Here is a 27,796-nt window from a genome sequence, read left to right on the forward strand (position 1 = left end):
AATGAGATGCTGGAGGTGCTGAAAGGCAGAAAGGAAATAGCTAGGACCACTAATGCCATTGGTGCAGCACCATAATATTGGAGCGGGGGGTGCCCGGTATCACTCTCTGACACCACTCCTTAACCAGGGCCACGCAGGCCGTTCCACAGAAGGCCCCAGAACAGCAAACAGACCACAGGCCACAAATGGAAATGGAGACATTCACTGTAAGGTGATGTTTGGTTAAGGATTAGCCCAGAGAACTAAGAAATTCAGAAGCACCCTCAGGCACCCCCCGTGGTCTGAATCAGCACAACAGGAAGTACGGGGTGCTTCCTCAGGTCAATTCACTGGTTTGAATACCAGATGATCTGGCTTGTGGTGACCTGAACAGTGAGCCATAGAGAAAGACAAATTCGTCCAGTACTTTTAGTCTCGGATCTTCGGAAATTTACTAGATCAAGACTGTTTTTGGGCATGCTGAGAAAGGGAAGGAGTTGCCGAGAGCCTTAAAATTTTCCTTTCCTTTCCAGGAATTCCAGATAAGCTCTTGGGAAAAAGAGTTATGATTTTAAAATACAGACTAAAACATGTACACTTAGGAGTCTGGAGAAAACCAATTCTTGAGGAGACCCAGAGAGAGACAATGTTACTGTGACCAAACCCACAGAACGGACGCATTTTTCAGTGAGGACCCACAGGTGGTTCACAGTCATTTATGGCCAGCTGCTTGCTCTGGTAACCTGTCTACTGTGCCCTCATCTTACCCAAAGTACCTCCTGCTGGTGATACCCGGCCATCTGCTGTCCTGACAAGGTGTGTGATCTTGGTTTTCCTTGCTTTTCTCTTTTGGCTGCCCACCAAGGGTTCTTGCATTGCTGTTGGCTCTGGAGTGTTGTAAATGGATGGGGCATTTTTAACCTTACAAGCAGGCTCTGTGGTGTTTTTGTCTTCTGAAAATATGGCTGAAATAGGACAAACCATATACATAGTTAACACAAGGCACCAACATTGCTCTTGGAAGGAAACATTTTACATGTCTGACCCATCTAAATTACATTTAAGAGTTTTCAAAGTATTGACGGAAAAAAAAGAAGTAAAACATTGCCCATAATTTTAAACAAATACATCTATTTACATTTACTTTGATGAATTAAATACAGAGGATTATGATGCCCTCTCTTTCAACAGAATACTGAACCAAGAGGCCACTGGAGTAACATTTTCAAAGTATTTGTAATCTTGCAAGTTGGTAGAGAGGATAGTGTATGCAAAGCTGAATAAATTGTGTCCCAAGAGACCACAATTTCTGCCTGTGGTCAGGGTCCCAGTCTGAGATCCTTTTGACCAGCTAGTCTGGAGAGGATGACAAAAGAAGGTTCTCTTCTTCTGAGGCCACTGAGATTAAGTACACGCTTCTTAAATTTACAGTTATCACTGGGACATTTGCTTTCAACTTCCAGGTTGGACTGATGAGAAAAGAAGCCGTTGGGGAGGCCTGGCCTCTTCTGCATACTGACTGCTCAGTAAAGACCTGGCAAACACTGATGAAACCAGTATATAATGACTCTACCATCAGCTGAATTCTAGGAGCAGGTGAATGTGCTTTAAGAGATAATTTAATGAAGTACCACATGTCAGCAGGGCAGGGCTCCTGGAAAGGTTAGTTTTAGGTACTCTAATTCTAATGGTAATACCAGCAAACCACTCAATAGCACAGGATTGTATCCTGTTAGTCACTGTGTCAAGAGTAAGGGATACACTTGCCACCAAAGACTTTGCTCCCGGTTCAAACGAGTCAGGAATGCTGTGTCTCTTCTTACACACTCTTTTCCTTACGAGTTTGCCCCTCCCTCTCTTCCCTCTTAAGATAAGAATATGCAGAAATATATAGATTAAGCATTTAAGAGTATATACTTGTAGTCAAGTTTCCTGATTGGGACTGTTTTTATTCCAGTCACCTAACGGCTTTTGGGTAGGGAAAAGAGATGTCTTTCCATTTTTTAACTATCCAATCTCTTAAGACAGCCAGAGAAATTGTTTTTGATAGAGAAAAGGGGAGTGTGGTTCAGGAAATCAAAGTCTGATATGACCAATTCTGTGCAAACTGTACCAGGAGGATACCTAGAGGTGCTTATCAGAAGGTGGATATGAAGGTAGACATTGGAAGTAAGACAATATATGTAATGTAGGAGACAAAAAAAGCTAAAAGAAGAGGAAAAGAACAGAGCAAAAATAACCAAGGGTGTGAAAAAAAAATGCACTTACTGGTATAAACACTTGCATAGGTTTCATTTAAAAATTTAAACTAGCTCCCTAATGGGTTTAGGTACATCCTTCAGAAAGGAGGCTATGAATTAGTAAGATTTTTTGCCCTTAAGAGTTTGATTCTGGGCTTCCCATTCCCAAACAAGTGGGAGATAATATCACTTACATCAAGAGAAAGAATTTGAAGCAGAAATCATACCATGATTTGTGGCTTGGCCTTATCATATTATTGTATAACAGATGGCTGTGTGTAGAGAGGTTTAAGATAATAGTTCTTTGAGGGAAAAAAAAACTTATTTGATAATGCTCCCAAACACCTTCTCAAGCAAATAATCAAAAATGAGGAAAAAGGCTCCTTTTAAATTGTAGATCTACACCCCAGTCAAACAGTCTTAGCACATTTATACTTTGATAGTTAGCTTACCATAGGCCAGTGGTAGTATAAATGTATTTTAATTTTTTTTCAATTTAAACTTCAATAAATGCTACCAGAAAAATAAGATAATTTGTTTAGAAACACTCCAAAGGAGTTTAATGACTCTGCATTAGCCCTGAAATTCAAAGCCTCCTACATAAAGAAGTCAAAATCTGAGTTTGCAATAAGCACTAAATAATCTCTATTGGGTATTCACAAGCTTCAAAAGTTCTAGTTTCTTATCCAGATCCATCAGTTGATCCTTCTGATTATAGGGGGAACCTTGTGATTTCTCCAGTATGATCACTGCATTATCAATGGATCTTCTACAAGAATTAACTTCTTCCCTCTTTTCCTTCCGCTTCCCAGTAAGATCCTTGCAGGGTACACCAAAGGTGAAGGGTGCGTTACATCAGAATTGCTTACAGAAAGAGCGAACCAAAGAGGTGAAGGAAAAGTCAAAGAAAAGGCACAGACATCAGAAGAGGGCCAAGAGGACTGGGAAAGATGACCTGATTTCTACATTCAAGACTAAGCAGTAATGGAAATAATAGAGTCAAGGAGAGACTTGGATTCTACACTTGGCTTTTTAATCTACTAACTGTGGGACCAGGAGTCTCAGTTTCTTCATGTAAAGATGGAAGCTGGACTAGATTAGTTCTAAAGGGGCCATCCAGCCCTAAAATTCTTTTTGTTTTGCCACATAGGCTAGAATCAGGGTCCTGGCCAGTGCTTTCTGCAGCCAGCTCCAGTCTCAAGGCTGTAGAAGAGCACCCCCTTGACTAGGGCTGTTAGTTTTTTGTTTTTGATGAGCCTACAGATGATCTCATTTCTTTTCAGTATCTACTCTTTTTCCCACGTGTTTCAGATGAATTTCCTGTGTATTTCAGGCAAAAGCCAAAGGCTGGCTGCAAAGGGACTGTGAATGGGAGGTGTAGTTCAGGCCTGAAGGCAGACCGGGACTACAGGAAGCTTAGAAACCAGCAGACAAGGAACCAGGGGGTCAAAGGCAGACTGGCCAATGGATTACCAGTGATCATCAAGTCCCAGAGGTTAGCGTGCTGGGAGACAGTAAAGGAGTGAGTCAGGTTGCAGACAAGTAAAAGAGGCAAAAAAGGAGAATACACTGGAAGTTCTCATAAATCACTGAAAAGGAGGCAATGTCACGTCTCCAGATGTCATCTTCTCTAAACCTACAGTCAGATCAAGAAGTAATCAGGGGGCCTGCAGATGATCCACATTTGAAAAAGGTACGTAATGTGATCTTGCTAGAGTTTAGGAGAGAGGCCAGAATGCTCTGACCCAGGGGTGACCCCCAGAACATCCTGTCTTGTCTGATGGCCTACACCAATGACAGTCTTCAGGGTCAGTGCTCAGGGAGAAGCCCCTTCTAGGACAGAAGAACTGGGAAAGGCAGTTAGGGTTAAGTCACTACAGTTGACTCTCGAACAACACAAGTTTGAACTGAGCGGGTCTACTTATGAATGGATCTTTTTCAATAAATGCGTTACTGTAGTACGACACAATCCACGGTTGGTTGAACCCGTGGATGCAGAACTGCTGATGTGGAGGGCCTGGAGGGCCAGCTGTGAAGTTACACGTGAATTTTTAACTGAGGAGCTGGAGGGAGAGGGCGTACCCTTAATCCTGCTTTGTTGAAGGGTTAACTACAGTTGTCTAGGACAAAACAGTAGATCTGGGTCCAGCAACATCAGCAAAGCAAACAAAAGCTTAGTGGTATGAAAAATTAATAAACAGAAACCTCAAATAAACAAGAGTCAAGAGACCGAAGGGGGAGCTCTCACGCCCTGTGATGACAGCGGAGCTCAACAGGAAGCAAAAAGACTCCTCTCTCTTTTCCTGGCAAGGACTCAGCCAATGAACAGCCGTGGACCTGGTTTACTACAGCCCTCACAATTTCCTTTTTCCCTAAAAGTGTCTCCTTCTCTGGATGTGTGGGGACTTGCATGTGGCTCACCATGATTACAGACCCCAAATTTAAATTCTCTGCTGATCCTGAATAAACCCATCTTTGCTGGAGAAATAACTGGCAGGCTGTTAGTTTCAGGTCAACAGTGGTGAGGAACAGGAGACAGAAAAAGCTAAGAGGAAAACAGCCTAAAGCTATATACCAGGATAGCAAGGCAGTTCCGTTTTTTTCCCTCCCTGCCAAACTAACGGAAATGTGAGAAAAGGAAGGCTTTTTGTCCTCTGAAAACAAATTAGTCATTTCTCTTTAGGCTTGTAATTGAACACACAAACCTACCCAAACACCACAAAACAAGTCCACAGGGCTGGTTTTTACACTCCACAATAATCATAACACACTTGGAGTGTATCATCTGAGGGTGATAATGGGAGCTCACTCCTGGAGCAACATTAGGAATGTGGCAATAAGAGGCTGTCTTGTTTTCCAAACTCTGCTCCCAAAATGTAGAGTAAGTTTTTTGGGAAAATAGCACTGAGCTTGTCTTGTATCCCAGGAGGCCACTAGAGAGCTCCAGAGTCATGAATTCACATGCCAATTAGGGGAGTCAAACTTGCACTGAAATTATTATAGCCAAATCTGGAATCTCACTGCCATGGGTTGGTCTCTCACGAACTGAAAATGCAGTCAGATGCTGAATGGAACACAGGAATCAAATGAATGAGCCTTATCTAAGATCCTGGGGGACTCTGCTGAAGTTATAAAGCGACTACTTTGATTGAACTTGAGAAAAGAGACCAAGTTAGACTAAATATGTGGATCATGTTTCAAAATCCAACTATAAACCAGATTTTTTTCTCCCCTGTAATTAGATTTATCTATTTGCAAAGAAACTAGTCTTATGGAATACCTAGTCTGAGGTTTTTTGTTTTTTTGTTTGTGTTCTTCTTCTTGTGAGATAGCATTTATAGTTTCAATAAATAAGGGCTATCCAGATACACCTGAAAAACCTGCTGTAATGGCCAGTGTGCTTCAGCGCTGGTTTCCTCCCTTCCTGCTAATGCTGGTTAGGCTTCAAGTCCTTATCATGTATTTGGGGTTAATAAGCCCTCCCTAAATTCACTGGCATTGTTGTCAAGATTAGTTTTTACAAAAAGAATACGTGAAAGCCCTCTGGAAACATAAAGCAGTATTAAGTATTAATCATCACCATCAATATTATTACAGTTAGAAACCTCTAGCTTAAGCATGAACATATGATATCATAACTTGGTAGAAAGATAAACACAGTGGTAGAGGTAGGTTATCTTGGTTTATCTGAAAACTTTACCTTGAATTCTAGTCTATAGTCTACAGGCAATCTTTTTTTATGATCCTCAAAAGTTTTAAGAAATGGCTTTGATTTTGAATTTTAAAAGTATGGGGGAAAAATCCTTAAAACACATTATAAGCTTAGCATTTAAACCTCAGCTGTGATTACTAAGAACCTGAAGATTCCTGATATTTGGGAGAGAAAATGAAAGCCAGCTATACTCAGGGTGGTGTAAAGAAAGGCCAGTGAACTTTAAGTCATCTACTTTAACAGAAGTCAGGAGCAGCTAACAGCTGCATAGCCTCAGTTGAATCAACATTTCATTTACAGACGTCAGCTACAAACACCTACTAATGAACCTGTTGCCCACGGTGGCTTACAAGTGCTAAAATTATCTAGATTATGGTTCCATTTTTCTGTTCTTGTATATTTATAACCTCCCAGGTAAAGTCTTAACAAGCAGTGATACAGCCATAGGTGAGAGAGGATGATGCAGTAAAGGGCCTAGATAATTCACAAAGCACAGTCACCAACTGAATCAGTAAATGTAGGGGATGGTGTGGAAATAAGTAACAAAAATGGTCACTTTAAATTACTAAATTCCAGTGCTCAAACTGATTCCTTTTTCCCTGGCCACGTAAAATGAATTTGCACTCTACACTAAAGGACATGCAATTTTCAATGCATGTTCTCCAAAGTTTTGTTCCATAAACACAAATAATAAATATAATTAAATAATAACAATAATAAATATTTTCAACTAAGCCCTTGAGACTGCCCAGAAGAATCAAAATTGACTTGCTTTTCTGCCCTGCAAAGGACAGAAAATTAGGGCTTCAGAATATCGTATTTTCAGCATCACACCATCCACTCAAGGTATCACAGTAATAAAATCATTAAGTGTTAGAGGGGATATTTATAATTCATGTATTACCATGCTTTATCATTCACCCCCCTCAAAGCACACATACCTTACAATAGAGTACAAATATGGAGAGTGAATCCTAGTGAGGTAAAGAGCTTGTCAATTAAAAACCACTAATTAGTAGCAGATCTGAGACTAGTACCAGGTCTCCTAATTCCTATCTATTTCACTTTTTCCACCACCCTGCACGTGCTATGATTTCTCTTTTTATATGAGGTAGGGTTTTCATTGTTTAAAAAACAAAATATTTAGAACAGTACCATTTCAAGAAAAGAGTAATGAGGTCTTAAATGCCTCCTCTAGATTCCTCTGACAGTTCACCACAGCCCTACATTTATCAACTCTGTGCAGAACGTACTTTTAAAATATACAAGAGTGAACGTATGTCAATTTGGGGATGCTACAATCTAATGCTGAGAGCAGCATATCTTGTTTTGTCAGCAAAGTGCAGAAATGATACTCCACAGAGGTTGTGAATGTGAAGTAACAGGTGAGAAAAGAGATGTACTGCTGGCGTTTTCCGTAAAAGCCAAACGACATAAAAGCAGACTTAGCTCATGTGAGCTGTGCCTACCGAACAACAAAATGAACTTGAGTTTGAATACTTTTAACAATTATCTTTAAAACATGAGTATTTTTGATAAGTGACTCAAGGCTACACGTCCATTTTAATTTTTTCTCCTTTTAATAAAGGAATGAGAGTGTATTTGGGAATCAAAAGACATGGACTTGTTCATTAAGTTCCCCTTTCTGGCCATAAGTGAATCAAAGGATGATCTGTGAGATCCCTCCTAGTTCTCAAATGAAGTGACTCCTCCGTGAGCACTCCAAAAATGTTCAGCTCTTTAAAATATCTAAATAGGAAAAAAAGGGGATCAATGAGAAGAATGGAAGGATGGCCCCTTACCCACCACACAATTAGCATTCACCTAAGGGTTCAACTTTTAAGAGGAATTAGATAGTCACAAATAAACAGCACTGTGGGAAATTTTGAAATAAAATCTGCACCTGGGACCTATAACCTTACACTACTCAATGTGGGACTTCTCTTTGGTTATTACCCATAAGCCTCTGGGGCATCCCATTCGATTAGCTAGAGGTACTGGGAGGGGGACCAGGAAGGAAGTTCAGGTCGGGAACCACGTCCGCAGGGCGCCCAGGTCCAGCCAGCCAGGAAGCGCCCTGTGCTGCACGATGTGACTCCCCATGCAATGTCAGCTGCAACGCTGAGTATTTTTAGTTATACAAACCTCCAATTTCTGGTTATTGTGGTTCAAAGGTTACGAATCCCTCTTTGACAGACTAAACGCCACACGACCCACAGCCTGACCGTAAGTAGGGTCAAAAATCTACCAGTTGTGATTTGAAAATTAAAAACAACCCAATTATGAACACTCAGGTCTAATGTTGTTGGTCGAGCCTGTATGAATTATGCCCTTTTAAACCTACAAAAATTATGCAATTTCCAGCACAGACCACCTGAAATGATACTTTAAATAAATGTTGCTTCTTTTACCTTCTGCAGGGTGAATGGCATCCAAGAAGAGTTGCTTGTTTGACCATTTATCCCCACTTCCTAAAAACAATGACAGAAAAGGAAAGTGAGCCTCTACCCCTAGTACAGACACATACACTATAAAAATAAGACAACACACGAAACGACTTAAATAAAAAGCATTATCAGACAAATGAAGCAGAATTTTACCTCAACTATTTAATTCTCAAAACTGCATTTGCCAACTAAAATAATTAGGTTATATAGGAGATGCATTAAACTACTTTGCCTTTCATAAAATATGTTGTTGGATAATTTCTAGGACTTTAATCAAGATACTCTGAGGATCAGTTGAAAGGTAACGATGAAACCTGACATTTTACCTAAAGAGTGATACCTCTCCACTGGAAGCAGGGAAGAAATATTAACACATAAAACAAAACTAAGAGGCCAAAGTGGGGGTGAATATAAAACCCAAATTAAGTAAAATGTTACACAAAAGACCACACAGGCACATATGTCTACACACAGAAGACAGCTGCAGTTTAAGCCTCATTCCAGAGATATGGAAGGCTCCACATCTGGCCATGCAAGTAGGATGCAAATGGGCATCGAATGAATAGGTTCATGGCAGTCACGACACTAACATGCAGAGAGATGCCAGAGAAAGCCTGACTTCCAGGACATGTGGCTGTATTCAACCAGATGGATTCTTTCTTCTGTGTGAAAGAAGAATGAGAGTCCTGAACTGTGAGAAGAGAGAAATCTTCAGATGAGCCCTGAAGAGGTTCAAGGGCCATCTAGATCGTAACAACGAGACAGATGCTCAGAGTAAAGGGAGGGTCGAGTGCGTATGTCTCTAGTGCCCTCTGGAAATAACAGTTACGTGAATGAAGGAGGTGGGACGAGTCTAGCAAACGAAGTATACAGATAGGAAAAAAAGAGGTTACAACGTGGGAATGGAATCCTTCTTGACAAGAATCCTCGGGTGTCAGAGAAAGTACAGAAACTGGGGGACTATCACATGAATATGAAACTGATACGATTTCAAGAGGTAGGAAACTGTGGTCCTGGTATGAAGGCTGCCAAACGTGAAAAAAATCAAGAATAGTTGAAGAAAATAAGCAGAGAAGAGCTTAAGAAGACTAAATAACAAAATGTGCCAAATACAGACAAAAAAAAAAAGCAATTTCAGGATTCATGTGGAACTCTGAAAAGAGACACACAGGATTTGATTAGGAATCCAAGAGAAGGAGACCTCTCTTTGCATTTAGCTGCAGAGTCTAGAAATATTGAATGTGCCTGTGTCAGGAGCCGATGACACTGAAGCAAGCAGAGGGGAAGCAGAGGCAAAGGCGGTGCAGTGAAGCATCACTCAAAGATGGATTCACAATGGAGGTGGCCGAGAAACCTTAATGGAGGATGGAAGGCACCAATACCTTTTTCCGGAACATTAGGCTTCTCCTTTTTGTGCTTATATTTGCTGACAATTTTGTGGAATAAGTTCTTTTTCTGAGACTGGAAAGGACCTACAGACAATATTAATATAAATATATTTAAAATTCACAATGCTTCATAAAACAATACTGTGTATTTCTAAACAATTACACCCTCTCCCAACCTGTGGAATAAGCAAACTGAGTCACAAGAAATGTCATCTTGCATCTTTTTTTTTTTTCATCTAATTTATGCTTAAGTGCCCTTCCCTGGACTTATTGAAAACCCAGTGAGTTTTTCCTTAGAAATGTATTGGGCAGAAGCCTCCATTAGGGCTGGGACTCCCTCAGCAGAAACTGCAGATTCAGTGACTAGAGACAGACCACAACCAGTTAACAGCAGAGCAGATGTAGTCTGTAATAAAGAAGAGATTTTACTTTAGATTCCTGAATATCACAAAGATGGCATGGGTATTTCCTCTCTCCTAAGAAACTGATTTTTCACAAGGACAGCACTTTGAGGACAAAGATCAAGTTGGCCCGATGGCATAAGATAGCTTTCTAGCTTTTTCTGAGGACATTCTAGGAAGAAAAACGTGTTTAAAAATAGAAAAATATTTGCTGAAACTGTTTGAGGGGGGAGGGGCAGCAGGGATCGGGAAATAAGGAGATCTCAGACTGTGTCTTAGTTTTCCCAGATAAAGAAAACTGGGATTTTTCAGTTACCCATCAGAAATGCCAACAATAGCACTGACTTTCCAAAAGTAGGTTGTTTTCTACACTTTGCTGATATTCCTCCGTGAAACTGACAGTCATTTTACGTAACTTCTGTTTCCTCATCTGTAAATGTGGGTAATAACAGTGCCTAACTCACGGGGGTGAAATGAGGACTCATAAGGTCAGAAGCTCTGCAAACTGCCCTGCTGCGTCTCCCCAGCTACCTGCATCTGCGCCCACGTGCCCTGCCTTCCTGCCAGAGGCAAACTATCTGTGCTCCTGTCTAAAGTATACAATTCAGTAGTTTTTATATTCACCAATACTGGCAACCACCATCACTTTCAGAACATTTTCACCACCTCAAAAATAAATCTCATGTCCTTTTGCTGTGACTGCTCCCTTATCTGCAGTCTCTCTACCCCTGAGCAATCACTATCTACTTTCAGTCTCCATAGATTTGCTTATCCCGGAAATTTTCCTACAAATGGAATCACAGAACAGGATTTACATTTCATATAAATGGAATCATATAATATGGTCTATGGTTTCTGGATTCTTTCACAGGGTATAATATTTGCAAGGCTCCTTCATGTTGTAGCATGTATCAGTATTTCACTCCTCTTTAAGGTCAAATAATAATCCATTGTGTGAATACACCATATCTGTTTATCCATTCATCAGCGGATGGACATTTGTTTCCACCTCTTGCCTGTCATGAATAATCCTGTTATGAACATCCACGTACAGGCTTTTGTGCAGATACGTGTATTCATTTCTCTTGGACATCTACCTAGGAGTGGAATTGCTGCATCATAATAGTAAGTCTGTTTAACCTTTTGAGGAACTGCCACACTGCTTAACATCCTCAACCAAACTTACTATCTTCTTGACTACAGCCATCACGAGGAGGCGAAATGGTATCTTTCTTATTGTGGTTCTGGTAGCCATTTCCCTGATGACTAATAATGCCAAGCATGTTTTCAAGTGCTTTTTGAGTTGCCTTTTCTTCTTGTTGAGTTGCAAGAGTTCTTTACATATTCTAGATATAAGTCCCTTCTGTCAGATATGTGATTTGCCAATATTTTCTCCCATTCTGTGGGACATTTCTTTACTTTCTTACTAGTGTCCTTTGAAGAACAAAAGTTTAACATTTTGATATAGTCCAACTTATCATTTTGACTTTTTTTGCTTGGGCTTTTGGTGTTCTGTCAAAGGATCCATTGCCAAATCTGAGGTCATCAAGATTGATGTCTGTGTTTTCTCTGAAAAACTTACATAATTTTAGCTCTTACATTTAGGTCTTTGATCCATTTTGAGTTAATTTTTGTACACTGTGTGAGGTAAGTAAGGGTCCAACTTCATTTTTTTTTTTTTGCATGCAGACATCCAGCTGTCCCAGCACCAATTTTTGAAAAGACTGTTCTTTTCCTAGTGACTAGTCTTGGCATCCTCACTGAAAATCTATTTACCAATGATGTGTAGATTTATTTCTGGACCATCAGTTCTATTCTATTGACCTCTATATGTCTATGTTTATGGCAGGACTATGCTGTCTTAACTACTATTTTTGTAGCCAGTTTTGAAACTGAGAAGACCATTTTGGCTATTCTGAATCTCTCTCAATTCCACATTAATTTTATGATCACTTGTCAGTATCTACAAAGAAGCAAGCTAAGATTCTAATAAGGATTGGGTTGAATCTGTAGATCAGTTTGAGGGAGTGTTTCCAACGTAACAGTACTAAGTCTTCTGATCCATGAACATGGGATATTTTCCCATTTATTTCAGTCATCTTTCTTTCAATAATGTTTTGTAGCTTTCAGTGTGTTGCACTTATTTTGTTGAATTTATTCCCGAGTACTTTACTCTTTTTGATGCTATTGTAAATGGAATTGTTTTTCTGATTTCATTTTCAGATCACTCATTTCAAGCACATAGAAATACAACTGAATTTTGTATAATGATCTTGCATATTGAAACCCTGCTGAACTCATTTATCAGCAATAACAGTTTTCTAGTGGATTCCTTATTTTTCTATACAAAAGATCATGTCAGCTGAGAGTCGAGATAGTAATAGTTTTTCCTTTCCACAATCTGGATGCCTTTTGTTTCTTTTTCTTGGCTAGAACTTCCACTACACTGCCGAATAGAAATGGTGGAAGTGGACATCCTTGTTTTGCTCTCCACCTTAGGGGGAAAGCAACCAATCCTTTACCTTTAAGCCTAAGTTTTTTGTAGATGTCCTTTATCAGGCTCAGGAAGTTCCCTTCTATTCTGAGTTTGCTGGGTGTTATATGAAAGGGTGTTGAATGTATCAAATGCTTTTTCTATATCCACTGAGATGACCTTGTGGATTTTTCTTCATTGTTGTTCTTTTGATATGCAATATTATGTTAATTGATTTCTGGATGTTAAACCAACCTTGCATTTCTGGGTAAAATCCCAGCTGGCCATAGTATGTAATTCTTGTATGGATTCAGTTTGTTAACATTTTGTTAAGGCTTTTTGTGCCCAAAGCTGTAAGAGACGGTGATCTGCAGTTTTTCTTTCTTGTCAGGTGTTTTGACATTAGGGTAATACTGACCTTATAGAATGAGTTGGAAAGTGTTCCTTCATCTTCTAATTTTATAGACAAGCATATGAAAAACTTGTATTAATTCTTCTTTACATGTTTGGTAGAATTCAGTGGTGAAGCCATCTGGGCCTTCGACTTTTTGAGAGATAAACCACTTTTTTGATAACTAAATTCAACACGTATACTAGTTATAGGTCTATTCAGATTGTCAATTTCTTCTTAAGTCAATTTCAGCAGTCTGTGCCTTTCTAGTAATTGTCCATTTCATGTAGGTTATCTTATCTATTGGCATATAATTGTTCATAATATTCCTTGATAATCCCTTCCACTTTTGTAAGGTCAGTAGTAACGGCCCCTATTTCATTTCTGATTCTAATAATTTGAGTCTTCTTTTTTTCTTGATCAGTTTAGCTAAACACTTCTCAAACTTACTGTTCTTTTCAAAGAATTAGCTTTTGGTTTCAATGATTTTCTCTATTGTTTTCCTATTCTTTAATTATTTTCATTTCATTAATTTCCTCTCTAATCTTTATTATTTTCTTTCTTCTACTCCCTTTAGGTTTAGTTTGTTCTTTTTCTGACAGTATCTCAAGACAGCTTAGGTTATTGATTTGAGATCTTTCTTCTTTCATAACATATGCATTTACATCTGTAAACTTTCCTCTAAGCAACGCTTTAGTTGTATCCTATAAATTTTGGTATGCTGTGTTTTCATTTTATTTATCTCCATTTTCATTTTATTTATCTCAAAGTATTTTCATATTTCCCTATTGACTTCTTTGATTTACTGGTTATTTAGAGTATACTGTTTAATTTCCACATATTTGAATGTTCTATAATTGTCTGCTACATCTAGTTATTGCCCAGTGTTCAAGTCTTCTCCTTCCTTGCTGATCTTCTGCCTAGTTGTTCTATCAAACCTATTCTTTTTTCTATATTGCTGCTCACCTTCTAACACATTATATACTTTTCTTATTGTTTAGGGCTTGCTTATAGTCCGGCATTCCCACTATAATGTAACCTCCATCGAAGCAGGGTTCTCTGTTTTCATTCACAGATATATTCTACATATCTAGAATGGTGTTTAACACATGACTAGTTCTCAATAATATTGTTGCATGAACAAATAAAGTTTCTAAAACACTGGATGGCACCAACAAAGAGCTTAAGAAGTGACAGCTGTTGTTGTTATTACTAATAACATAAAGGTGTGCAAGTGTTTTATGATGACTACACCAAGCCATCCTTCTAAATAACCAGTAGCAAATACTTCTGAATTAGCTGCTGGTGGTTTGAAATGGAAACAGAAAATGCTTCTTATTTGTTTTTTGTTTTTTGGGGGGAGAAGGGCAGGGAGCAACCAAGAAGGGCAAGAAAATAAATTTAACAAACAAAAAGCAAGTATATCATGTACATATACTACACTAATATTACAGGTATCCTCTATGGTTCACTTGCAATCACTCATATGTATTTTATACAACCTAGGAAACTGCAGGCTGGTGAACCTGAATGACACATACATGGGTAATCACGGAAAACAGAAGGAGAAGAAAGCAGAAAAACAAACCTGAGACTTCTCAGGACCATAAGGACCCTAAGGATTTACGCAAAGGGAAAGAATTAAATAACAGTAAGGTATTGGCTCATAGGGAGAATGATTTCTGTATTCATCACTGTGTATAAGAACAATGGAATAAGGAGGTGGTTCACAGAAGCAAATTGATTTGATGTATGGAATGATGTTTGATGTTAAGAAAGAAGAAAAGAATACATATTTTCAGGTCCAATCAAACTAGAGAAATCTAAAAAGTACAATTTAAGGACAAGGCTAAATATAGAGCTTGTCAACATTAATATGAAAAAAGAACATGAGTGGTTTAGTACACAGAAAAGCTCCTATAAACTTACATCTTTAAACTTCCTTGCTCTGGCCATCCCCAAACTGTAACTATAAACCAAATCTAAGTAAATGACAACCTCAGATAAAAAAGTAATGAACCTGAAGGAGTAATAGGATTGTATTTACTGAAAAGCAGCAATTTTAGAGTCAAGAAGTGAACAATTCGATTCCTGCCCCCCAGTATGGCACATATGTTTGCTATTTTGTCTAAAGAAAACAGTCAAAATTTGTAATAAATAGCAAATATAAGAAAATTTACTAGTTTTTCCTTAGTTAATTGTTACCTTACTGTAGAAATGTCTAGGGAGGGAAAAGAAGGTAGGAAGTCAAAGGAAAGACAAGAGTTTTAGAAGGAATCATTCAGAAAGCAAAGAACTGGCAACTGTCTTCCACTAAACCACCTCAAGTTTCTATGCTGGCTCATCCCCTAAATCTTCCTACCAAATGTCTTGAAAGACTGTATCAGTTTCCACTTCCTATGACAAAATCACCTGTTAACTGGCGTGTAAGCTAGCTTAGGACTCCACATTTCCTTTTGGGTAGAATGGCATGTATTTTTGAAGGTATAACTTTCTCTTGTACCCCAGCTTCACAGCTGGGTAGAAAAGAGCAGAGACACCATAATCTGAGAGGGCAAAAGGGGTGCCATAGAGGCATTAACAGTAACTTTTCCAAAACATTAATGTTGTTCATGGTTTGCTGAAAAATAGACATGTTTTGGCTGAGAAGTGTAGTGACACAGGAGCCATTTCAGTATTAGTGTGGTATGGCAATTTTTCAAAGTCAGCAGGTAAGGTGAATTAAGAGAAACTTGCTCTTTAAAACTGTTGTAGGAAACAAATGTTAGGCATAACTTGAATGGTGGTGGCTTAATGCCCAGTTTCATATTTTTAAGCTATAAAAAGAGCAAAAGGTTTTATGCTAAGACAAGGGTGTAATTTCTGTAATGGATGTAAAGAATGAATGATCAATGAAACAATAAATTCCTTTGTAATAGTGTATAGAAAAGTGCTTACAGCTGCTGGGCATATGGATCTGTGGACTTGATTAAGTTCAAGCAAACCAGCCACAATCAAGTTAGGACTCACTGAGGAGAAGGAGCCACCTTATTGGGCTAGACATGCATGCCTCATTAAAAAAAACTCGGGATTATATTAGGTATACCTTTTATATCTGCAAATGCATTGTCATCATGTTTATGAAAATGTTTGGTGGCAATGAAACTCACAGTTACAGAACAAAAAAGCAGAGCTCTGCCCAACCTGGAAGCTATCATTTCCTGATAGGAAAGAATGGCCCAGCTCTCATTAGATCTTGGTTCTCGAGCACTGACAGTGTCTGTAGGTTGGCTCAATCCCAAACAGGGGATTCTGTCCTCAATCTTTAATTTTGTAAACCTGCTTCTTTTATTACTACTGTGGTTTTTTTTAAATCTCTAATCCTTAACCATTTGATATTTCAATCTTGCAATAAGTGTGCATTGGAAAAAATGAGAAAGACCAACAGTATGTTTGATAATGGGCTAAAAAACAATGTGAAAAGATAAAGAGATAAGGGAGGAAAACTTAAGTCAAGGGTCAAGTTTGGGCATAATTTAAACAATCTAAATTGAACTCAAGTAACTTTCTCTCCATGACCCAACCTCGCTTGAAAATTACTATTTTGCAGAGCACTCTGACTTCTGATAGTTTTGTAAAAAGTGCTTCATATATTAACAGTATACTTTAAGTAATATGTCAAACAAATCTCTTAAGAAGTAGCAATTAAATTCAGACTTATAATTTAAAGCTTTCACTTGAATATATACAAGTAACTGTGAGAGATAAACCAGAAAATACTATAGGAATGGGCTGCTTCAGCCGACTTGCAATCTGAGTTAAACGGATCATAATTTTCTGGATAATTTGTTCTTAGAAGCAAAGGGAAATTCTATTCCTAAATCATCTATATCCTAAGTCTACTGTAATGTAGTCTGAGCCTCATTTGAGGAAGGTGACATCGATTATTTTCACCCATTTTTATTGTATAGTTTCTGACAAGATCTATTACATAGACATAAGGGACAGGGCAGAGATAGTGGAGGGGATCATGGGAAAGGGGAAGAGACTACTTGGAAATACAGATATAAAGAAGATCACCACTGGAAAAACAGAAGTGTAAGACCAAGCAGGTACTATGATTTTGAGATATATAACTATATAAATGCATATGTAATCATTTCCTCTAGAAATTACATTTCAGAAAAAAATCTATATATTTTATATAATCTGAAATTTTTTTTTTAAAAGTACCTAGTTTAAGTCAGGGAAAGAAACATAATGAATGTCAAATAAAAAATAAAGGAGAAAATAAAATACAAACAAATGGTGAACACTTTGAGAAAAAAATGAGGTCTCCTATGAACACATACTCCTTTACTAATGAACTAAGGATCTCACACACAGTGTTTGCTTTGAACGATTCATTATGCAAAGATGCAAAGGGTCTAGAGTCTAAGAAAACAATCTCTTCTATCCGCTAAAGATCAGGCAATTAAAGCACAGCTGGTATGATAATTTCATTAATAACTTGTAGGATAGTACACTGGTGCTGCTAATGCCAAATTACAATCAGTCATAAATACTATTTCTTTCGTTTGCTAAATACAGAATATATTATTTAATTTCTGCTTTATTTTAATTGCATTTTGCTCCATGAGTTGGAATGCAGGGCAAAATCTAAGGTCTTAACAGACTTCCCACCTATGTAGTTACTGATACACTGTATAAAAACCAGGGATTTTGTGGCTTGAGAGGCATAACGGAAGAGTTAAGATGATATTGTATGAAGTAATAATCCAAAGCACCAAAAAGCTATTTCACATCAAAAGAAATACTGTTAATCTCAGCTGGGAGAGGAAAAACATGTAACAGACAACCAAGATCCAAGAGAAGGTCTCATGAAAATAGATCCTAACTTCAGGGTTTTATAGCTTTACAAAAATAAATCTATTGTTACAGTTCCTGAAAGATAATTCGGCCAACTTCAGAGCTCTAAAATGAATGTTTCAGACTGCAAGTAGAGGAAGAGAATGCATCCTTCACATCAATCAATTAAGTTCCATTTTATTGGCCTGTCAGGTGTTTATCAGCAACTTTAAATCCTTGAATTATGGGGGCTCAAGGTACCTGGCAGGCATCTTTGGGCTCACGGACTACTTTGCGTACTCCTAAGTATCTCGAGGGCGCAAGGACTGTCATTTCACTTGGTAATCTATTATGTGTTCAGCTACCTATCTGTCAACAAGCTGCTTTATTTCTTTCCTGCTTATCTGGGAAAATCTCAGAACAACCTTATTTTATTTTCCCAGATGAGCAAACTTGGTGATGCAACATTTCTTTTTTAGTTCTTTATTTACTAGACTTGTTTTTATTAACCACAGCGGAAAACTGAGCTAATTCTAAAATCACTTTTACATTCCTCCCTGCCTTTAATCATGAAGGGGGAATTTTCTTCAGCCTTCAAATCCATCTTGAGATACAGATCTCAAAGTGACCCTCCCCAGTTGTTTCAACTGCAGTGTACAAGGAGGGGTTTTCAGGTCTTGAGGGAGAACCTAAACAGGTTTCTTCAGAGACATAATTTTTCCTCGACATACACCTTCTATCTTCTCCCCAAATCCATGAAATCACATATCTCAATATTTATCTTTGATTATTATCTATGATTGCTACATTTTAGCAAGATTTACATAAAGATTAATATCATTATCTATCCATCCATCTGACCAAAATACACAAAAGAACAGAATTAATCTGATTTGACATTAAGCAAGGAACAGGTATCCACTTTTACAGGACAATTAGAAGAACCCTTTCATCAAATCCTGCTCTGACTTTGACCCTGGAAACAACAGAACCTTGGTCACACTAGCTCTTCATCTCTCCATTCACCATCCTGACAAGAGAGCTACCAAAGTCTTTCATATCTCGGTGGAAAACTAGAAGCATATTTCCCCATCAATCTTTAGACCTGAAGTAAAATCAGAAGACAAGTTTCTCAATGGGAGCAATACTGTTGTTTTGGGTAGCACAATCTTTTATTGTATTTGAATGTCCCGCATAGGTGAGGATATTTAGAACCCCAGCTTCTGCCCCTGTCCCACAAATGTAACGGTGGTCCCAGATGTTGAGGCCACTGAAAATGTCCCCACACTCTTTGAACCCCCTCATGAACTACAGTGTTGCCCCAATGAGTGCTGAGATCCACCCAAGTCATGTTGATAATTTAAAAAGCTTCCCTGATATACACAGAGGAGAATCTGACATTCCTGGAAATGAATATGCTAAACACAGTATTTTTCTAAATTTAACAAAACCAATAAAAATATATTGCCAGAGTATTGTGGGGAGTCTTATTTTCATTTGGTTCATAATGCCAGCAAAGAATAGAGTCTGCTTACTAGGTCAATGTTAGAATTTCACTGCCCCAGAGTCCAACCTGTTGCAGACACACAGACAACAGAAGAATTGGACTCAGCACTCAGCCAGCAGTTTCTGCACAAGAAAAGCTCAAGGTACCCAGTTTGAATTCTGGAGAGCAGAAAGTAGAAGGCCATATGTAACACTTTCAAGAGAGCTACACATTTAAATGCAAATGTACCCAGGTTGAGATGCCAAAGGATGGAGACTGAGGAGAACTAGGAAGGAAAGAAGGGAGAAAGAAGTGAGCAAGAATCAAGATAATCTTTGAAAGCAACCTGAAATTCCAACTCACTACTGCTTCAATTCTAAACCCGACTGCGTATCTAAAGGGAGCTGCAGAGGCTTAGAAGAGGTTAGATTCTGACCGCGCTGCATGAAGGCACAGCACACATCTAACCTTTGCTGGTTTTAGTCGGTTCTGAGGACATATTTCCAGTCTTCTTCTTTTTTCTTGGGACAGGTACACATTTCCGGTCAAATGTAACAGGACTGTATTGAGGGAGGCTGTTGAATTTCTTTTCAAATTCTTCATCCAGCTTTGCTGAGCTAATAAAAAAAGGGGAGGGGGATAGAATCAATCAGCACATGATGTAAATATTAAAACAGAAAATGATACAAGGTATATTTTAAAATATTTCATTTGAAAATGGGGTCCCTAAGAATTAGGGCATTGTTAATAAATTCTTTTCAAGGACAAAAAACATCTTTTTAGAAATGCTTGAAAAGATTTACCAGCACGGTTTTCTTAGTAAACTCACATGAAAGATTATGTTATTACCTTAGAAAAGCAGGAACATTAGATAAAATAACAGAATATTTTTGAAAGTGAGAATTTGCTGTTCTCTCCCTTAGCATGAGAATTTTTTATTAAATTCAACACAAAGCATATTCCATTCAGATAAGTTTCTCATTCTAAAGATTCTCATATACACATATATACACTGTCAAGCTTACTGATAATATAGTATATTGGTAATTTTGTAAGCTTAATTTAAAAAAAAATCTATTGACTATTTAGTACTTAATTAAAACATACCTTTACAAAGAAAATGCAAACAAATATTCTGAATATCAGAAAAAAAATTCTGCACAGTTGACCAGGATGAGGACAAAACACTCAATGAGAAAAGTAAAGCCAGTTATCAATGAACACATTGGCAGAGAGGCAACATCGTTTTAACGCAAACCACAAATGACTTCAGAAAATGTCACCCGTGAAGTTGGGAAATCCTTAGCCTGCTTTTGACAGTCTCTAAGGCCCCTATACGGCAATGCCAGCATGCCTGCTGGAGCCTAGGCTGGCTGCTGGCTTTCCTTTATAGTGAGACTTATTAACTAAGATGCAACCCAAACAGATGGGAGAGGCTGCGGGAGAAATGCTGTGCTCGGTAGATGGAAAAGGGAAGGCATACTGGGAAGAGAGCAGCTTGGAGTACAGACTTACAAGAAGCCAGTGTGTTAGGCTGCTGCCTGGGGGATGTACGTGATATATGTCCACCTAAGACTGTTCTCAGTTCTGGAGGAATGTACAAGAATTGGAAGAAGTGGTAAGACAGTCAAGGTGACCACCAAAATGGCCAACAGAAAAAGGCTACTACTCAGATATATCACAGCAGTGAATAGGTAGGCAGGGGTGATGTTTCTCCCTCAAAATTGTCTGTCCTCATTTCAGTTAAAACATGTTTATACTAATGGAAAATCAGATACTATCAGAAAGCTAAGTCACGAATTTTTCAGATACTAAATAACTGAAAGAAAAATATGCAAATGCAAGATGTAACTCATAAGGTCTCTTGGGACCTTTTTTTCCTTTTTTTAACTAGAATAATCACCTATGTTTTTCTTGGAGAAGGCTGCCAAAAAGTAGAAGTGCCAACAGAGTGAATTTTTTATTGGCTACAGTTAACTAAACAGGTAGCACATTTTCTGTGATAAAAAGGTTTAAAATGCTCATTTAGAAATCTCAGAGAAGACTGACAGGACCTGGCATTTTTCACTGCTAAATCACTATGTTAGCATGTTCTAAACAAAGCAAACTCAGACAGTCTGATTCTGACAGGCCAATATTTAAAGAAAGGAGAGGAGGAGAGACCAGAGTTTGACCACTGATTCAGCCTGTAGAAAACCACATCCCCACTTAAGTACATGTGGCTTCCTTAGAAATGATTAAAACAAATAAACAAAGACACCCCACACCCCAGTCTCTTTTCAGGAACAGACTCTCAAAAGATTCTTTCACTTTTCTTGTCCCTCAGAGAAGATTGGTGAAAGCACCTCTCCCACTAGTTTAGTTTCTAATGGAAGCATCAGAGAACTTTCTGCTGGGGAACCCTCATGCCTGCTTTATTTCCCTGGGCCTTCATACTGTCTGCAGCAAGACCTGCCCCTCTCTCAGCATGCAGACCCACAGGGCAAGGAGTTCCAGAAGATACAGACACTTGGTCTGATGCTCAGTCGTCACTTTTTAAGGAAATTCTGCATTTAAAAGTATTTGACTATGACAAATGTAAAGGCTGTCATGCCACTGTTTAAGCATGATGTAAGCAAAACTAATCTGAATACTTCGGACTTCAAAAATATTAGAACGGAAATATTTAAAATTATAAATATATAGTCATCATCATGAGAAATAATTTCCACCCTTGCACTATGTGATGATGTAGAGCCTTAGGATAAACCAAACTTTAAAGGACTGTAATGTCCAGTTGAAAAAAAAATATTATCCCACATACAGAAATGCAAATATTTATGAATAACCACATACGATACTCCCAATGCATAAAATTTGCATACCTTTAAACACACTTATGAAAAAATGTGGAATATACGAAAATGTACTTATTTCCATTCCCCAATGTATTCTTTTCAAATTGGGCTAATGAGAAACTGCAAAGGATTTTCAAAATAGGACAACTGAACACACAGATGCTTTCCTCAGCAATATAAAGTACTGGATCTCCTAAATAACAAAGTGCTTTGTGTGAAGACTGGTATTAGGAGTCTGTTTTATATCATAAAAAATGAAATAATTCTTAATGATATTATCTTGACACACGCTATTTCTTGATACTGCATTTTATTACATAATTAGTTACTGAACAGTCTCTGTATGAAGAGAATATGTAATCTAAAATTTTATCTTAGAGCAACAGAACATGGTTTAAACAAAACAAGGTTAGAGGTGGAAACATAATTTTATTTATAGTTTCATTATTTTATAAACATGTACATAACCTTTAGGAATATTAAATGAAGTACATACAGTATGTAAGATTAGCAAAACGTGAACATACTTACACAGTATCCGTCGTAAACTTCAGAAGGGAAATGCACCTGGTGATACCAAAGGATTTACAATGTCACACCACTAGTGGGGTGGACCTTCATTCAAACTCAGGCCTAAGTCTAAAATCTACATATTCTCCACTGTACTTCAAATGTGAGTGACACTATCACTCACATAACCATGTTAACAGCAGGAATCACGTGATACACCTGATTTGTATTCCTTCACCTGTTCACTAAGACCGCAGTACGTGCTGAACGGATACGCAAAGAACAAGCAGTTAGTGATTTGTTTACCCTGGAAATCTCACCACACTTGGCGTCTGTGTAGTGTGACTGACTGTGCTCGCAGGCACTTACCCGAGGAGAGAATCTTCCTTTGTCTTTGTCTTCTTGAACTTCTTGCTCCCACTGGTCCCACTCTGGTTAAATGTCCAGCTTTCTTCACTCCAACACCCCTCATGATCGGAGGAGTTTCCTTTTCCTGAGCTTCGTTTCCCTAAGGAAATTCGACAGGAAGAGTGTGCTTCGTATATGGGGACGGAGGGCAAATCATCTCAGCTGCTTCACAAGCAACCTCCTCACTCCTCAGCTAGCATTTGCATGATGCTATTAACTATTTCAGAGTGGTCAGAGTGATCTGGACCACCCTCCATAACAGAACATGCAGAAAAGGAGCTTACGGCCTCTGAGATTCATTGTCTTATCACAACTCAACAGGTACCACACGGCTCATGAAACAGACTAACTACTGCTAGCTTTTCCATTAGAGAATCAGCCTGAAGTGTGAGAGCCTTTTGCTGATGGGCACTATGAATTCTAATTTCCCCAAGACATATGGAATGACATCCCTGGAGAACTATGTATTTTCTCAAGGATATTCATTCAGGACAACTCAGACAAATTTTTACACATCTCTATAGTTGAAATTTCACGTGGCAAGAGGTAAGTCCTGTAGCCAGACACTGTATTTTAAAATAGATGAGTGTTTATGAAACACTCTATGGAATAAAAGTATATACATTAACTGGTTTCTAGATATTATTATGTTTTAAAGAGAACTTCTCTTCAATTATAGTTTTGATTTCCTAGTGGGGGAGGCTAGGTAAGTTTTTTGCTTCTAGAGCCTACAGGTCAAGATTCTGCCAAACATGTCTGCTTGATTCAGAAAATTATTTCCAGCAGTTTTAAAAACCAGAGCTCCAAGCACACAAAACTGAGCCTTCAAAATAAAAAGCCAGTCCATACCAGTAAAAAAAAGGTTTGAATAACTCTGAACACTTACATCCTGAGAACTATGTACAAAATAAATGCAAACGCTTCTCAATGGTTCCAGAAAACATACAGGTAAAACGACAAATGTATGTGACCTAAAACCATAAAGAATTGTACAAATGTAAAATATTATTTTGATACTCTATTGTTCTTTCTTTAAGGTGGTTCTTTTCAATAGGTCTAAAGGAGCAATTCTGCCAGGTTTCAGATTTGGAGAAGTCACCTACCTCTGTCAACATTAGCTCGCAGAGAGGTGAGCATGCCCTCAGACACCAGGGTTTTATAAAGAGCACCTTTGCAAGACCTCTCGGATTTCCGGGAGCCACAAGTCTCTATTTTCCTGTGACAGTCACTGTCCTCAGGCTTGGCCTGTCCCGATAGGCTGGGTGGTAATGCATCTTCCGTAGGGGTCAATGGTTCTGCTTTTATACCCTCTGGCACCTCACCAGGAATGTTCTTGCTGGCAGAAATACTGATGAAATCTGGAGGTCTTGACTCTTTGGTAGTGTCTGAGGATTTCTCCTTGGACATTTTCTTCTCTCTTGATTTCACTTTTTTCTTTGGTGGCTTGGCATCCAGAATGCTTCCCTTGCCACTCGAGGATGTGCGGACCTTCTTGCGAGGGGTTTCTCCAAGTTTCTCGATGCCCCAGTCTCCCTTTGCAACAGCTTCAATGGTGTATATGACACTCTCGATGTCAGACTCTGAGGACTGCCTCTTTTTGCAAGTCTTCTTGGGTGTGGATTTATCACTTCCGTGTCGATCTATTTTGCTTTTCTTCTTTTTCTTTTTCAGCTTTTCTGGTTTGTTTAATGCTGTGGGATCCTCAATGATCATAATTCCATGAGGATGGCACATGTGATCCTTTCTACTGGGAACATCACTTATTATTATCTTGCTACTAGCAGAGTAAGAAAAATCAGGGAAGTGACTACATTTTTGATCTTCCTCTAATTCCTCCTTTTTAATTTCTTTGGGATCTTCCATTTTTACACCCATTATATCACCCATTTGCAGCTCCTCAAAATTTCTTAATTCCTTAGACTCTCTTACATTCTCCTTAGCTGATTTTTCAAATTCTGCTTCTTTCTGTAGCCTGGCTTCTTCTGTTTTTTCCATTTTTATTTCTCTTTCTTCCTTCCCCTTCTCCAATTCTTTCATTCTTCCACCATCTGATTCTTTAGCTTTTATTAGCTTTGATTCTTCTATTTTCACCCCCTCTGATGCCAGGCACATCTAAACAGTTAAGACAAACATGAGAGAATAATAAAAAATGTCATTATTCAATATCTGAAATTAGTTTAAACTTCTTCATTACATCCTTTTAAAAAAATAATCAAAACAAACTTCAAACTTTACAATAGCAAGTCCACTTCTGCCGAACTAACTTAAATGATTCAAATCAATAAAAGGTTTTGACATACTCATTTAACTCCAGAGGAACATGCATAATCAAATTCCCATTTTCCAGCTTCTAATGAAGCTTTTCCTATGAAAACAAACTTTGGTAAAAGAAGGATAGGACCTAGAGTTGAAAGACCTGAGTGTGAGTCTTCATTTTGCTACTTGCTAACTATGTGCCTAGAATGAGTCATTTCAGTCCTCTCTAATCTGCTACCTTTGTAAAATAAAAATGGTAAGGATAGTTGTCTCAGAGGATTCTGTGAGGTCTAAGTGAGATGATGTATTTATGGCAGTACTTAGTAAATCATCCCCAAACTCTGTTCAGATATCTGCCTTTTCTTTTTTCTTGGAGAAATGAGGAAAATAGCAATAATTTCTACCTAGCCACTTGAAATTGGAAATGCTAAGATGACTCATTAAACAACTACAGGTTTTAGGTAATGAACAAAACATTACAGGCCCACAAATGCTGACAGATAACTTCAAGATCACAAAAGCTCTGGAAAATAAGTGGTAGGGTTTTTTGTTTTTAACTCATTTGAGGGCAAACTCCATCTGAGGCGAACTTACCTGGCTACAAATTCTGACCAGAACTAATATAAAACCGCTTAACATGTTACGTTCATTTATCTCACCTTAATGTGACTATTCATATGTTTTTGTTATCAAATCTCCATGAATCTGAATATGCACTGGGGGAATTAATGGCATACTGTAAGATATATATACTGTATCATTTTCCTAAAATCCGGAGAATTTAGAATACCAAAACACATTGGATGCAATTTGGTTAAGATTTTAATCTCCCCAAATTTCACATACAGGGTATTTAAGGAGAAACTTGCCATCTTCCTCTCCAGCAACCAAGTAATCTCGAAACTGCGATCTAAAGCTATTTTCTAAAAGAGGTAATTACAGCTTATTGTAAAATTCATTGTCAGTGCTGGGTTTTCATTTCATGAACACTCCCTGTGAGTCCCCCAAGTGCCAGGCCCAGTGGAGGACATGAAAGCCCATCCCATGTTGTCCTGCCAGTCTCTCCCTCTCCACAGTCCCTCTGAGGCATTCATCACAAGTGACAAGGCCGATTAGGCCAAGGGCAGCACAGGAATTCTTAGCCATTACTCATGTTATCTACTTTGCATTGTCAATTTACAGGAAAAAGGCTATTAGGGCTTGCTGAGCCCCAAATCAAGCACATGAGTAGGAAACTGGTATGTTTTAAAAGAAAAAACCATCATTTCAACCAATGGCAAGTTGTCAGAGATCATTAACACCAATAAAATTCATTTCTTAAATGGATAATACATTGAATTAAACATTATATGCTAGTTTACATCATTTTTCGCCTTAGTACTTTCAATGCATCTCAAATCCTTCCGTAAGAATTATGTTATAATTAGTAAGTCTGGGAAGAAACTGAAGAGGCGGGGGGAGGGAAACAGGGAAGGTTTTGGAATAAAAAAAAAGGAACACGACAAAAGCACCCAGCCCTTCAGATCATTCACAGGGAAGAGCTGAAATATCATGGATTCAAAACAGAGCTGTCTTTTCAGAAAGTCATGTAAGTTAACTTTTAGACCTCAGCAAGTAGTTATAAAGACTGAGAACTTCCCTTTATTAAACTGAACCAGAAGTAAGATCAAAGCAAAATGTTATCTTACATTAATTGTGAAACACTGAGACATTTCATCTACTCTTTACTCTCATGGAAGACTTGCTGGTTTTGTATCAACTTTGAAAGAATTTTTATTTTCTTTTCTCAATTATCCTAGCCCTTCATGAATATAACTATCCCATACGGGGTCAGAGACTACGCTAGCTCTGGAAGGAAGGATAGAAAGGCATCCTCAAGGTAAATTTTAGTTTTCAACCACCATCACTCTGAAGGCCTTTAATAAGTCATTTCAGGGACCTCTGGCCACACAGGCACTGGTTTTTACAGTGGTATGCCAACAGTTTGCATTTGCACAGGTTCATCTCAGCAAACTCAATACTTTGCAAACTCTATTCTCGGCTTCAATATATTTCAAAACGATTCTCCTCATCACCCCAATAGGATTCTACACATAGGAATGAAATGGAACAAATGCAGACATTCACTCTGGGGACATATTCTGGGAAACAGCATAATATTTCTTGGTAAGGTAATTACACCAAGCACTAGCCATGCTTTACTTCCTTGTTTCAGGCTCTTAGAAGTTTTTTTCATAAATAGAGCATGTTGATTCTAAATTTTAAGAAAAAAAAATGATACTGCTGGAAGCGAAAATATAAAAATAAAACAAATAACCACAAATCACAAGTCCCACTAACCAAAACCCAAGTAAACACAAATCAGATTCTCAGAGTCAGGTGCCACTCTAGAAGTTACCTAATTTAACATTCTTCCTGATGTAGAAATTCATTTTACTACA

General features: G+C 38.2%; 1 protein-coding gene across 12 annotated transcripts in view; it reads right to left on the reverse strand.

Annotated features, from left to right (window-relative positions):
- The window catches only part of BBX (BBX high mobility group box domain containing), a 254,842-nt gene that overhangs the window by 11,810 nt on the left and 215,236 nt on the right, over positions 1-27,796 (reverse strand). For 8 of the 12 annotated variants that reach the window (XM_072965729.1, XM_072965742.1, XM_072965754.1 and 5 more), the window contains 6 exons: positions 24,203-25,211; positions 23,061-23,199; positions 19,813-19,961; positions 9,761-9,850; positions 8,343-8,402; positions 747-944 (listed from right to left, as the gene is read on the reverse strand). In XM_072965729.1, coding sequence (XP_072821830.1) covers positions 747-944; positions 8,343-8,402; positions 9,761-9,850; positions 19,813-19,961; positions 23,061-23,199; positions 24,203-25,211 — 1,645 coding nt within the window. The remainder of the gene's footprint in view (positions 1-746; positions 945-8,342; positions 8,403-9,760; positions 9,851-19,812; positions 19,962-23,060; positions 23,200-24,202; positions 25,212-27,796) is intronic. The other 4 variants (XM_072965763.1, XM_015249241.3, XM_072965768.1 and 1 more) reach the window with 2 other exon arrangements.

Source organism: Vicugna pacos, chromosome 1 (genome assembly GCF_048564905.1).
Source record: "Vicugna pacos chromosome 1, VicPac4, whole genome shotgun sequence".
NCBI lineage: Eukaryota > Metazoa > Chordata > Mammalia > Artiodactyla > Camelidae > Vicugna > Vicugna pacos.